Below are 13,000 nucleotides of genomic sequence, written 5' to 3'. Positions count from 1 at the left end.
TGACCTCAGAAGACTCCCTTCATGATGCGTCAGTGACTCTCACGGGTTTACCATTATCAACTTTAACCTTCATCAGAAATGGTTGCTAATAAACTACAACACACACATCTGCGTGTGAGTCCACCTGCAGCACACATCTGCGTGTGTGTCACCCTGCAGCACACATCTGCGTGTGTGTCACCCTGCAGCACACATCTGCGTGTGTGTCACCCTGCAGCACACATCTGCGTGTGAGTCACCCTGCAGCACACATCTGCGTGTGTGTCACCCTGCAGCACACACCTTTGTGTGGGGTCACCCTGCAGCACACCTGTGTGTGGGTCACCCTGCAGCACACGTGTGTGTGTGGGTCACCCTGCAGCACACACCTGTGCATGATTCACCTTGCAACACACCTGTGTGTGTGGGTCACCCTGCAGCACCGGTGTGTGTTGGTCACCCTGCAGCACACACCTGTGTGTGGGTCACCCTGCAGCACACAGCTGTGTGGGTCTCCCCGCAGCACACAGCTGTGTGGGTCACACCACAACACACAGTTGTGTGGGTCACACTGCAGCACACAGCTGTGTGGGTCACACTGCAGCACACAGCTGTGTGGGGTCACACTGCAACACACAGCTGTGTGTGGTCACACGTCAACACACAGCTGTGTTGGATCACACTGCAACACACAGCTGTGTGAGGACACACTGCAACACACAGCTGTGTTGGGTCACACTGAAACACACAGCTGTGTTGGGTCACACATCAGCACACAGCTGTGTGGGTCACACTGCAACACACAGCTGTGTGAGGTCACACTGCAACACACAGCTGTGTTGGGTCACATTGCAACACACAGCTGTGTTGGGTCACACTACAACACACAGCTGTGTTAGGTCACACTGCAACACACAGCTGTGTGGGTCACACTGCAACACACACAGTTGTCTGGGTCACACTGCAACACACAGCTGTGTGGGGTCACTCTGCAACACACAGCTGTGTGGGGTCACACAACACACAGCTGTGTGGGTCACACTGCAACACACAGCTGTGTTGGGTCACACTGCAACACACAGCTGTGTGGGGCTACACAACACACAGCTGCGTGGGTCACACTGCAACACACAGCTGTGTGGGTCACACTGCAACACACAGCTGTGTTGGGTCACACTGCAACACACAACTGTGTGTGTCACACTGCAACACACAGCTGTGTGGGTCACCCCGCAGCACACAGCTGTGTGGGTCACACTGCAGCACACAGCTGTGTGGGGTCACACTGCAACACACAGCTGTGTGGGTCACCCCGCAGCACACAGCTGTGTGGGTCACACTGCAGCACACAGCTGTGTGGGTCACACTGCAGCACACAGCTGTGTGGGTCACACTGCAGCACACAGCTGTGTGGGGTCACACTGCAACACACAGCTGTGTGGGTCACACTGCAGCACACAGCTGTGTGGGGTCACACAACACACAGCTGTGCGGGTCACACTGCAACACACTGCTGTGTGGGTCACACTGGAACACACAGCTGTTTTGGGTCACACTAAGAAGCTGATGGTGTCTTAAAATAGTGAATAATATTCCGTCATTTTATTAACATAATTAAGGCAAGTTGAAGTGAGAAAATCATCGTTGCTTTCAGTAACGTCGCTCAACTGTCACTGTTAACACCCTCACTGTCATGTACACTATCACTGTCACCATCACTATTACCATCACTGCCATCATTATCACCGCCACCATCATTGTCACCGTTCCTATCACTATCTCCACATTCATCACTATCACCGCCACCATCAGTATCACCGCCGCCATCACTATCACCGCCACCATCACTATCAACGCCATCATGCTATCACGGCCACCATCACTATCACAACCACCATCAACGCTGCTATCACTTAACGCCACTGTCACTATTGCTACCTCTAACAACGTCACTATTGCTATCACCATCAACGCCATTATCACTATCATCATTACCATCACTATTGCCGTTACCATCACTATCACCGCAACAATCACTATCACCGCCACCATCACTCTCATCATCACCATCTCTATCATTGTGTCCATCAATATCACATTCACGATCGCTATCAACGCCACTATCACTGTTACCATCACTATCACCGTCACTATCACTATTATCATCACTATCACTGCCACCATCATTATTAACGCCCTCACTATCACCGCCACCACCACTATCACCGCCACCATCACTATCCCCGTCACCATCACTATCACCACCAGTCTCACCAGCACTACTCCCTCCGCCACTCACACACCCCCACCGTCACCATTCACATCACCATCACCACCACCGCGACTCACACCACCTCCGCTACCACCTCTACCATCTCCACCACCACCGCGACTCACACCACCGCCACCACCACCTCTACCATCTCCACCACCACCGCGACTCACACCACCGCCACCACCACCTCTACCATCTCCACCACCACCGCGACTCACACCACCGCCACCACCACCTCTACCATCACCACCACCGCGACTCACACCACCGCCACCACCACCTCTACCATCTCCACCACCACCGCGACTCACACCACCGCCACCACCACCTCTACCATCTCCACCACCACCGCGACTCACACCACCGCCACCACCACCTCTACCATCACCACCACCGCGACTCACACCACCGCCACCACCACCTCTACCATCTCCACCACCACCGCGACTCACACCACCGCCACCACCACCTCTACCATCTCCACCACCACCGCGACTCACACCACCGCCAGCACCACCACTCTTCAGTGGCAGTTGACGCTCGCTCGCTGTCCAGGGCAGATTGGCACTCTGCCGCTCCCGGCTCACCTTCCTCTCACTCTCCTTCAACATATAAAATTATCGGTCGAGACTTTCACTGTCTGTCTGCCAAATTGAACTTTTAATATCAACGTGTTTGTCACGCCACAAGAACACCTAAATATGGTTTTAAAACTTGTTTGAATTTTTTGAAGGGGATATAGTTGTAACTTAAGAAGGTGTTAAGGTGAGCCAAGAAGTGGACTTTTCAATCCCCGTAGTAAAGTTCGAACTTCACGCCCTCAACTCGCCTTGCAGAGGCTACCGGAGGCTAGGAAGAGGAGGAAGGAAGGAAGGAGGAGGAGGAGTAACAGTAAAAAGAAGAGGCAGGAGGAGGAGAAGGAGAGGAGTTTGCGAGGCCAGCAGTCATGGGGTCGAGAGCGAGGACAAGACTGGAGGACAGGGTCAGCATGGGTCCCCCAGGGAGGTGGTGTCACCTGGCTACACTCACACTGCTGCTACTGCTACTTGTTGCAGGTAAGTGGTGCCCCGCCTCCACCACACTACTGCTCTCTCACACTCACTCTTAGTTGTGTTATTCTTTGTGTGTAAATACCAGTGTTAACGTCATGTGGTCTGTCTGACACCGCTAGACTGTGTCAGACACCTCACCAGACTGTTACAAAGACCTCACCAAATGTGGACAGAGACCTAATTATGCAGTGCCCAACATACAGACTGCATCAGAGACCTCGACAGACTTGCGACTGAGACCTAAATAGATTGCAACAGACATCCTGGACAGTACTATTGTGTGAACCCTCGAGGTCACACCAACTAGCAGTACCAAGCTACGCACCATCCCCTGGCAGTGCCAAGCTACGCACCACCCCCTGGCAGTGCCAAGCTAGGCACCACCACCTAGCAGTGCCACTGTGTGGTGACCACAGAGCATTGTCATCGATTTAAGTATATGACGTGCGTGAAGTATATTAAATCGTGCCAATGAAGCAGTCGTCAGGTGCGTTAGACGCACGTCTTGTCATGCGCCGCGATCCCGACTTCGTGCGCCACAGCTGATCTGTCACGATAGAGTGAACACGATCCAGAATGATCTATAGAATACGACGCAGCAGAATCTAGAGAACATGACTGAACATAGTCTAGGGAACATGATCCAGCATGATCTACTGAACATGATTCAACATGATCTAAGGAATATGATATAAAAGCATCAAAGGAATATGATATAAAAGCATGAAAGGAACATGGTCAAGGAATTGGAAAATGAAGAGATCGGCGTTCGCTATGGAATTTTAATCACCAACGCAATATTTTGAAAGCTGGAAACGCACTGATCCTTCATACAGAGTGCCTGGGAGGTGGGGAAGTGCCTTTGATACGAGGAAATGGAACTGTTTTCACATTCCTTGAATCAATCTTACTTCCTCCTTTCCACACACACAAACACGCACTTCCAGTTACCAGAGCCATGATTTGCTCAAGGCAGTCCAGTTACCGCTGCTACTGCTACTACTACTATTACTAGTACTACTGCTACTACTACTATTACTAGTACTACTGCTACTACTACTATTACTAGTACTACTGCTACTACTACTATTACTAGTACTACTGCTACTACTACTACTAATACTACTACTACTACTTCTACAAAGAATAATAATAGTAATAATAATATTATTACTACTAGTGCTAACAGTGCTACTTCTAACCACAACAAATATTAAAATAATAATAATAATTATAATAACAACAACAAAAGCAAAAACAATAATATTAGTAATAACAGCTATTATTATTATTATTATTATTATTATTATTATTATTATTATTATTATTATTATTATTATTATTATTATTATTATTATAAAAATCATTATTATTATTTTTATTAACATAAAACAATGATGGAAGTCTCCAACAATAACCTTAACAGCTTTTGCTACCTCATATAAATATAACTTTACCAACATTAACTTGAGCTACAATATACTAAGTTAGACGTAACTTCATAAAGTTTGGCTGTGCTCCTAGTTAAGTCGAGGTGCGAGTTGATTATCGTATCGTGCTGGCTATTATCCTAGGTGAGTGGTTCCAGTAGTATGTGGCGCCAGCTGTCATCCTAGGTGACTGGCTCTAGTACTGTGTTTTGTAAGCTATCATCCTAGGTGACTGGCTCTAGTAGTGTGTGGTGCTGGCTATCATCCTAGGTGAGTAGGTCTAGTAGTGTGTCGTGTTGGCTATCATCCTGGGTGAGTGGATCTATAGTAGCGTGTGGTGTTACCTCTCGTCCTAGGTGAGTGGATCTAGTAGTGTATCGTACTAGCTATCATCCTAGGTGAGTGACTCTAGTAGTGTGTCATGCTATCATCCTAGGCGACTGGCTCTAGTGGTGTGTGGTGCTGGCTATATCATCCTAAGTGAGTGACTCTAGTAGTGTGTCGTGTTAGCAGTCATCCTAGGTAAATAGATCTAGTAGTGTGCCGTGCTATATATTATCCTAGGTGAGGGGATTTAGTAGTGTGTCGTGCTAGCTATCATCCTAGGGGAGAGGATGTAGTAGTGTGTCCTGGAAGCTATCATCCTAGGTGACTGGATCTAGTAGTATGGTGCTAGCTATCATCCTAGGTGACTGGATCTAGTAGTGTGTGTTGCTAGGTATCATCCTAGATATATAGATCTAGTAGAGTGTCGTGCTAGCTATCATCCTAGGTGAGGGGATCTAGTAGTGTATGGTGCTAGCTATCATCCTAGGTATATAGATCTAGTAGTGTGTCGTGCTAGCTATCACCCTAGGTGAGGGGATCTAGTAGTGTGTGCTACTAGCTTTCATTTTAGGTAACTGGATCTAGTAGCGTGTCGTGCTGGGTCTCATTCTAGGTGAGGGGATCTAGAAGTGTGTCGTGCTAGCTATCAACATAGTAAAAGGGATCTAGTAGTGTGTGGTGCTAGCTATCATCCAGGTATATAGATCTAGTAGTGTGTCGTGCTGGCTGTCATCCTAGGTGAGGAGACCTAGTAGTGTGCGGTGCTAGCTATCATCCTAAATATATAGATCTATTAGGGTGTCGTGCTAGCTATCATCCTAGGTAAGTGAATCTAGTAGTGTGTCGTGCTGGCTATCATCCTACGTGAGGGGATCTTGTAGTGTGTCGTGCTCGCTATCATCCTACGTGAGTGGATCTAGAAGTGTGTCGTGCTGGCTATCTTCCTAGGTGAGTGGATCTAGAAATGTGTGGTGCTGGCTATCATCCTAGGTGAGTGGATCTAGAAGTGTGTCGTGCTGACTATCATCCTAGGTGAGTGGATCTGGTAGTGTGTCGTGGTGGCTATCATCCTAGGTGAGTGGATCTAGTAATGTGTCGTGCTAGCTATAATCCTAGGTGAGTGGATCTACAAGTGTGTCGTCCTAGCTATAATCCTAGGTGAGTGGATCAAGAAGTGTCGTGCTGGCTATCATCCTAGGTGAGTGGATATAGTAGTGTGTCGTGCTGGCTATAATCCTAGGTGAGTGGATCTAGAAGTCTGTCGTGCTGGCTATAATCCTAGGTGAGTGGATCTGGAAGTGTGTCGTGCTGGCTATCATCCTAGGTGAGTGGATCTAGAAGTGTGTCGTGCTGGCTATCACCCTAGGTGAGTGGATCTAGGAGTGTGTTAAGCTGGCTGTCATCCTAGGTGAGTGGATCTAGAAGTGTGTCGTGCTGGCTATCTTCCTAGGTGAGTGGATCTAGAAATGTGTCGTGCTGGCTATCACCCTAGGTGAGTGGATCTAGAAGTGTGTCGTGCTGGCTATCACCCTAGGTGAGTGGATCTAGGAGTGTGTTAAGCTGGCTGTCATCCTAGGTGAGTGGATCTAGTAGTGTGTCGTGCTGGCTATCATCCTAGGTGAGTGGGTCTAGAAGTGTGTTGTGTTGGCTATCATCCTAGGTGAGCGTATCTTGAAATGTGTCAAATTGGCTATCATCCTGAGGTGAGTGGATCTAGAAGTGTGTCATGCTGGCTCTCATCCTAGGTGAGTGGATCTAGAAGTGTGTCGTGCTGGCTATCATCCTAGGTGAGGTATAATTTAGTCATGATAGACACGAGGGTGTTGAGGCAGGTAACATGGCAGACACGAGGGTGGTGAGGCAGGTAACATGGCAGACACGAGGGTGTTGAGGCAGGTAACATGGCAGACACGAGGGTGTTGAGGCATGTAACATGGCAGACACGATGGTGTTGAGGCAGGTAACATGGCAGACACGAGGGCGTTGAGGCAGGTAACATGGCAGACACGAGGGTGTTGAGGCAGATAACATGGCAGACACGAGGGTGTTGAGGCAGGTAACATGGCAGACACGATGGTGTTGAGGCAGGTAACATGGCAGACACGAGGGTGTTGAGGCAGGTAACGTGGCAGACACGAGGGTGTTGAGGCAGATAACATGGCAGACACGAGGGTGTTGAGGCAGGTAACATGGCAGACACGAGGGTGTTGAGGCAGGTAACATGGTAGACCTGAGGGTGTTGAGGCAGGTAACATGGCAGACACGAGGGTGTAGAGGCAGGTAACATGGCAGACACGAGGGTGTTGAGGCAGGTAACATGGCAGACACGAGGGTGTTGAGGCAGGTAACATGGCAGACACGAGGGTGTTGAGGCAGGTAACATGGCAGACACGAGGGTGTTGAGGCAAGCAACATGGCAGACACGAGGGTGTTGAGGCAGGTAACATGGTAGACACGAGGGTGTTGAGGCAGGTAACATGGCAGACACGAGGGTGGTGAGGCAGGTAACATGGCAGACACGAGGGTGTTGAGGCAGGTAACATGGCAGACACGAGGGTGGTGAGGCAGGTAACATGCCAGACACGAGGGTGTTGAGGCAGGTAACATGGCAGACACGAGGGTGGTGAGGCAGGTAACATGGCAGACACGAGGGTGTTGAGGCAGGTAACATGGCAGACACGAGGGTGTTGAGGCAGGTAACATGGCAGACACGAGGGTGTTGAGGCAGGTAACATGGCAGACACGAGGGTGGTGAGGCAGGTAACATGGCAGACACGAGGGTGTTGAGGCAGGTAACATGGCAGACACGAGGGTGTTGAGGCAGGTAACATGCCAGACACGAGGGTGTTGAGGCAGGTAACATGGCAGACACGAGGGTGGTGAGGCAGGTAACATGGCAGACACGAGGGTGTTGAGGCAGGTAACATGGCAGACACGAGGGTGTTGAGGCAGGTAACGTGGCAGACACGAGGGTGTTGAGGCAGGTAACATGGCAGACACGAGGGTGTTGAGGCAGGTAACATGGCAGACACGAGGGTGTTGAGGCAGGTAACATGGCAGACACGATGGTGTTGAGGCAGGTAACATGGCAGACACGAGGGTGTTGAGGCAGGTAACGTGGCAGACACGAGGGTGTTGAGGCAGGTAACATGGCAGACACGAGGGTGTTGAGGCAGGTAACATGGCAGAGACGAGGGTGGTGAGGCAGGTAACATGGCAGACTCGAGGGTGTTGAGGCAGGTAACATGGCAGACACGAGGGTGTTGAGGCAGGTAACATGGCAGACACGAGGGTGTTGAGGCAGGTAACATGGCAGACACGAGGGTGTTGAGGCAGGTAACATGGCAGACTCGAGGGTGTTGAGGCAGGTAACATGGCAGAGACGAGGGTGTTGAGGCAGGTAACATGGCAGACACGAGGGTGTTGAGGCAGGTAACATGGCAGACACGAGGGTGTTGAGGCAGGTAACATGGCAGAGACGAGGGTGGTGAGGCAGGTAACATGGCAGACTCGAGGGTGTTGAGGCAGGTAACATGGCAGAGACGAGGGTGGTGAGGCAGGTAACATGGCAGACTCGAGGGTGTTGAGGCAGGTAACATGGCAGAGACGAGGGTGTTGAGGCAGGTAACGTGGCAGACACGAGGGTGTTGAGGCAGGTAACATGGCAGACACGAGGGTGTTGAGGCAGGTAACATGGCAGACACGAGGGTGTTGAGGCAGGTAACGTGGCAGACACGAGGGTGTTGAGGCAGGTAACATGGCAGACACGAGGGTGTTGAGGCAGGTAACATGGCAGACACGAGGGTGTTGAGGCAGGTAACATGGCAGACACGATGGTGTTGAGGCAGGTAACATGGCAGACACGAGGGTGTTGAGGCAGGTAACGTGGCAGACACGAGGGTGTTGAGGCAGGTAACATGGCAGACACGAGGGTGTTGAGGCAGGTAACATGGCAGAGACGAGGGTGTTGAAGCAGGTAACATGGAAGACACGAGGGTGTTGAGGCAGGTAACATGGCAGACCCGAGGGTGTTGAGGCAGGTAACATGGCAGACACGAGGGTGTTGAGGCAGGTAACATGGCAGACACGAGGGTGTTGAGGCAGGTAACATGGCAGACACGAGGGTGTTGAGGCAGGTAACATGGCAGACACGAGGGTGTTGAGGCAGGTAACATGGCAGACACGAGGGTGTTGAGGCAGGTAACATGGCAGACACGAGGGTGTTGAGGCAGGTAACATGGCAGAGACGAGGGTGGTGAGGCAGGTAACATGGCAGACTCGAGGGTGTTGAGGCAGGTAACATGGCAGAGACGAGGGTGGTGAGGCAGGTAACATGGCAGACTCGAGGGTGTTGAGGCAGGTAACATGGCAGAGACGAGGGTGTTGAGGCAGGTAACGTGGCAGACACGAGGGTGTTGAGGCAGGTAACATGGCAGACACGAGGGTGTTGAGGCAGGTAACATGGCAGAGACGAGGGTGGTGAGGCAGGTAACATGGCAGACTCGAGGGTGTTGAGGCAGGTAACATGGCAGAGACGAGGGTGGTGAGGCAGGTAACATGGCAGACACGAGGGTGTTGAGGCAGGTAACATGGCAGAGACGAGGGTGGTGAGGCAGGTAACATGGCAGACTCGAGGGTGTTGAGGCAGGTAACATGGCAGACACGAGGGTGTTGAGGCAGGTAACATGGCAGAGACGAGGGTGGTGAGGCAGGTAACATGGCAGACTCGAGGGTGTTGAGGCAGGTAACATGGCAGACACGAGGGTGTTGAGACAGGTAACATGGCAGACACGAGGGTGTTGAGGCAGGTAACATGGCAGAGACGAGGGTGGTGAGGCAGGTAACTTGGCAGACTCGAGGGTGTTGAGGCAGGTAACATGGCAGAGACGAGGGTGGTGAGGCAGGTAACATGGCAGACACGAGGGTGCTGAGACAGGCAACATGGCAGACAAGAGGGAGTTGGGCAGGTAACATGGCAGACACGAGGGTGGTGAAGTAGGTAACATGGCAGACACGAGGGTGGTGAGGCAGGTAACATGACAGACACGAGGGTGCTGAGGCAGGTAACATGGTAGACACGAGGGTGCTGAGACAGGTAACATGGTAGACACGAGAGTGCTGAGACAGGTAACATGGCAGACACGAGGGTGGTGAGGCAGGTAACATGGCAGACTCGAGGGTGTTGAGGCAGGTAACATGGCAGAGACGAGGGTGTTGAGGCAGGTAACATGGCAGAGACGAGGGTGTTGAGGCAGGTAACATGGCAAACACGAGAGTGCTGAGACAGGTAACATGGTAGACACGAGAGTGCTGAGACAGGTAACATGGTAGACACGAGAGTGCTGAGACAGGTAACATGGCAGACACGAGGGTGGTGAGGCAGGTAACATGGTAGACACGAGGGTGCTGAGACAGGTAACATGGTAGACACGAGAGTGCTGAGACAGGTAACATGGCAGACACGAGGGTGGTGAGGCAGGTAACATGGTAGACACGAGGGTGCTGAGACAGGTAACATGGTAGACACGAGAGTGCTGAGAGAGGTAACATGACAGACACGAGGGTGCTGAGGCAGGTAACATGGTAGACACGAGGGTGCTGAGACAGGTAACATGGTAGACACGAGAGTGCTGAGACAGGTAACATGGCAGACACGAGGGTGGTGAGGCAGGTAACATGGCAAACACGAGAGTGCTGAGAGAGGTAACATGGCAGACACGAGGGTGGTGAGGCAGGTAACATGGTAGACACGAGGGTGGTGAGACAAGTAACATGGCAGACACGAGTGTGGTGAGGCAGGTAACATGGTAGACACGAGGGTGGTGAGGCAGGTAACATGGTAGACACGAGGGTGGTGAGACAAGTAACATGGCAGACACGAGTGTGGTGAGGCAGGTAACATGGTAGACACGAGGGTGGTGAGTCAGGTAACATGGTAGACACGAGGGTGGTGAGACAGGTAACATGGTAGACACGAGGGTGGTGAGACAGGTAACATGGCAGACACGAGTGTGGTGAGGCAGGTAACATGGCAGACACGAGAGTGCTGAGAGAGGTAACATGGCAGACACGAGGGTGGTGAGACAGGTAACATGGTAGACACGAGGGTGGTGAGACAGGTAACATGGTAGACACGAGGGTGGTGAGACAGGTAACATGGCAGACACGAGGGTGGTGAGACAGGTAACATGGTAGACACGAGGGTGGTGAGACAGGTAACATGGCAGACACGAGGGTGGTGAGGCAGGTAACATGGTAGACACGAGGGTGGTGAGACAGGTAACATGGTAGACACGAGGGTGGTGAGACAGGTAACATGGTAGACACGAGGGTGGTGAGGCAGGTAACATGGTAGACACGAGGGTGGTGAGGCAGGTAACATGGTAGACACGAGGGTGGTGAGACAGGTAACATGGTAGACACGAGGGTGGTGAGACAGGTAACATGGCAGACACGAGGGTGGTGAGGCAGGTTAGAAGGTAGACTGGAAGGTGGTGAGACAGGTAACAAGGTGGACTGGAAGGTGGTGAGGCAGGTGACAAGGTGGACTGGAAGGTGGTGAGGCAGGTGACAAGGTGGACTGGAAGGTGGTGAGGCAGGTGACAAGGTGGACTGGAAGGTGGTGAGGCAGGTGACAAGGTGGACTGGAGGGTTTTGAAGAAGATGAGTAGACAGTTACGAAGGTATAGAGACAGGGAAGTAGACAGTCGCAAGATGTCGATAACATTGTTACAGTGTGGTCACAATGGTGGCCCATGCTAACCTCTCTAAGATGTATGGAAATACGTAATTTGATGAATTATATTAGATCCAGATGGTTCAGTGGTTAACGCACTGGCCTGTGAGTTTTATGACTCACTCGCCATTGGTTCTAACCCCACCTGTTCTGCGATTTGTTTGCAGTCATGTAATTACGACATTTATGATACAACTGGAAGCCAGCTGTATGGAGAAGAATATAAAACGTTAAAACCGTGGTAAATCAGATCAAGAGAAAAGAGTAAATAAAGAACGAGGATGGAGAGAAGATAAAAACATCTGGGATGGATGCAAAGGAAGGCAGGAGGGAAGAGTGTGCTGGAATGGTTGGTACACTTGTTCAGTGTATACGTGAAATACTCAAGTACTAACAGAGAGTATGTTTGATGGATCATACGAACAAAAAGAAATGACTAATATATCAGTTTTCTGAAGTAGGAAAAAATCAGAATGAGTCGGAATCCAGAAGAACTGTACATTAATTCCTTTCACTTCTCCAATGGCCATGTTAAGTTCAATATGTGTGACAAGTGTATTAAGTGGTGACATAGGCTCAGAAATGATCAAGGAGTCAAGCTCGTTGTTATAAATTACCTTTAGTGTAATTTGGACAACAAGGGATTCAGTTTGGAATGTAGAAGCCCAACTACTAATTCTTACACTTAGCTTAACCAAGATGTTATAATTCTTGTTTAGGCAAGATACATAAAAGTAAGAATTATTCGGGAATGAAACTGTAAAGTGTATTTTGATAGATAATGTGATGTATAAGACAGATAAAATAACTGTTGTAGAGTAGACTTAGAGTCAGAAGTTGCTGAGTGGATCAAGAGTATGCACTGCAAACCATAAGATATAAGAAAAGGAGATGTGTGTTTAATTATTTTGGTAATTACATACTGCAGTTTGAATTAGAGATTAATTTCTATCGCTAATTTGAGTTTATTACACTTTTGAGTCTGGTGTATACGTATATATTAGCTGTTTCAAGGGAGTCATCGCTCTTATCGATTTATTCTATTATACTTAGTCTCTTTGTGGTCACAGTGAGGCCCATGCTAACCTTCCTATGGTGTGTAAATCTTACTAAACCAGCATGCTACAGTGTACTGACCGGCCGGATGTACCGCTGTCCTGCCATTGGTTAAAATCGTCCCTTCGATGACTTACAACCCCTT

At 50.2% G+C, this 13,000-nt stretch overlaps 1 protein-coding gene across 3 annotated transcripts in view; it reads left to right on the top strand.

Annotated features, from left to right (window-relative positions):
- The first annotated feature begins 2,797 nt into the window (after positions 1-2,797).
- Positions 2,798-13,000, top strand: part of Hasp (Hig-anchoring scaffold protein) — an 809,679-nt gene continuing 799,476 nt past the window's right edge. For all 3 annotated transcript variants that reach the window (XM_070079939.1, XM_070079946.1, XM_070079933.1), the window contains exon 1: positions 2,798-3,309. In XM_070079939.1, the coding sequence (XP_069936040.1) occupies positions 3,201-3,309 (109 nt within the window). In that variant the 5' untranslated portion in view covers positions 2,798-3,200. The remainder of the gene's footprint in view (positions 3,310-13,000) is intronic.

The sequence above is a fragment of the Cherax quadricarinatus genome, chromosome 6, assembly GCF_038502225.1.
Source record: "Cherax quadricarinatus isolate ZL_2023a chromosome 6, ASM3850222v1, whole genome shotgun sequence".
NCBI classification, from domain to species: domain Eukaryota; kingdom Metazoa; phylum Arthropoda; class Malacostraca; order Decapoda; family Parastacidae; genus Cherax; species Cherax quadricarinatus.
This window is presented reverse-complemented; position numbering and strand designations above follow the sequence as displayed.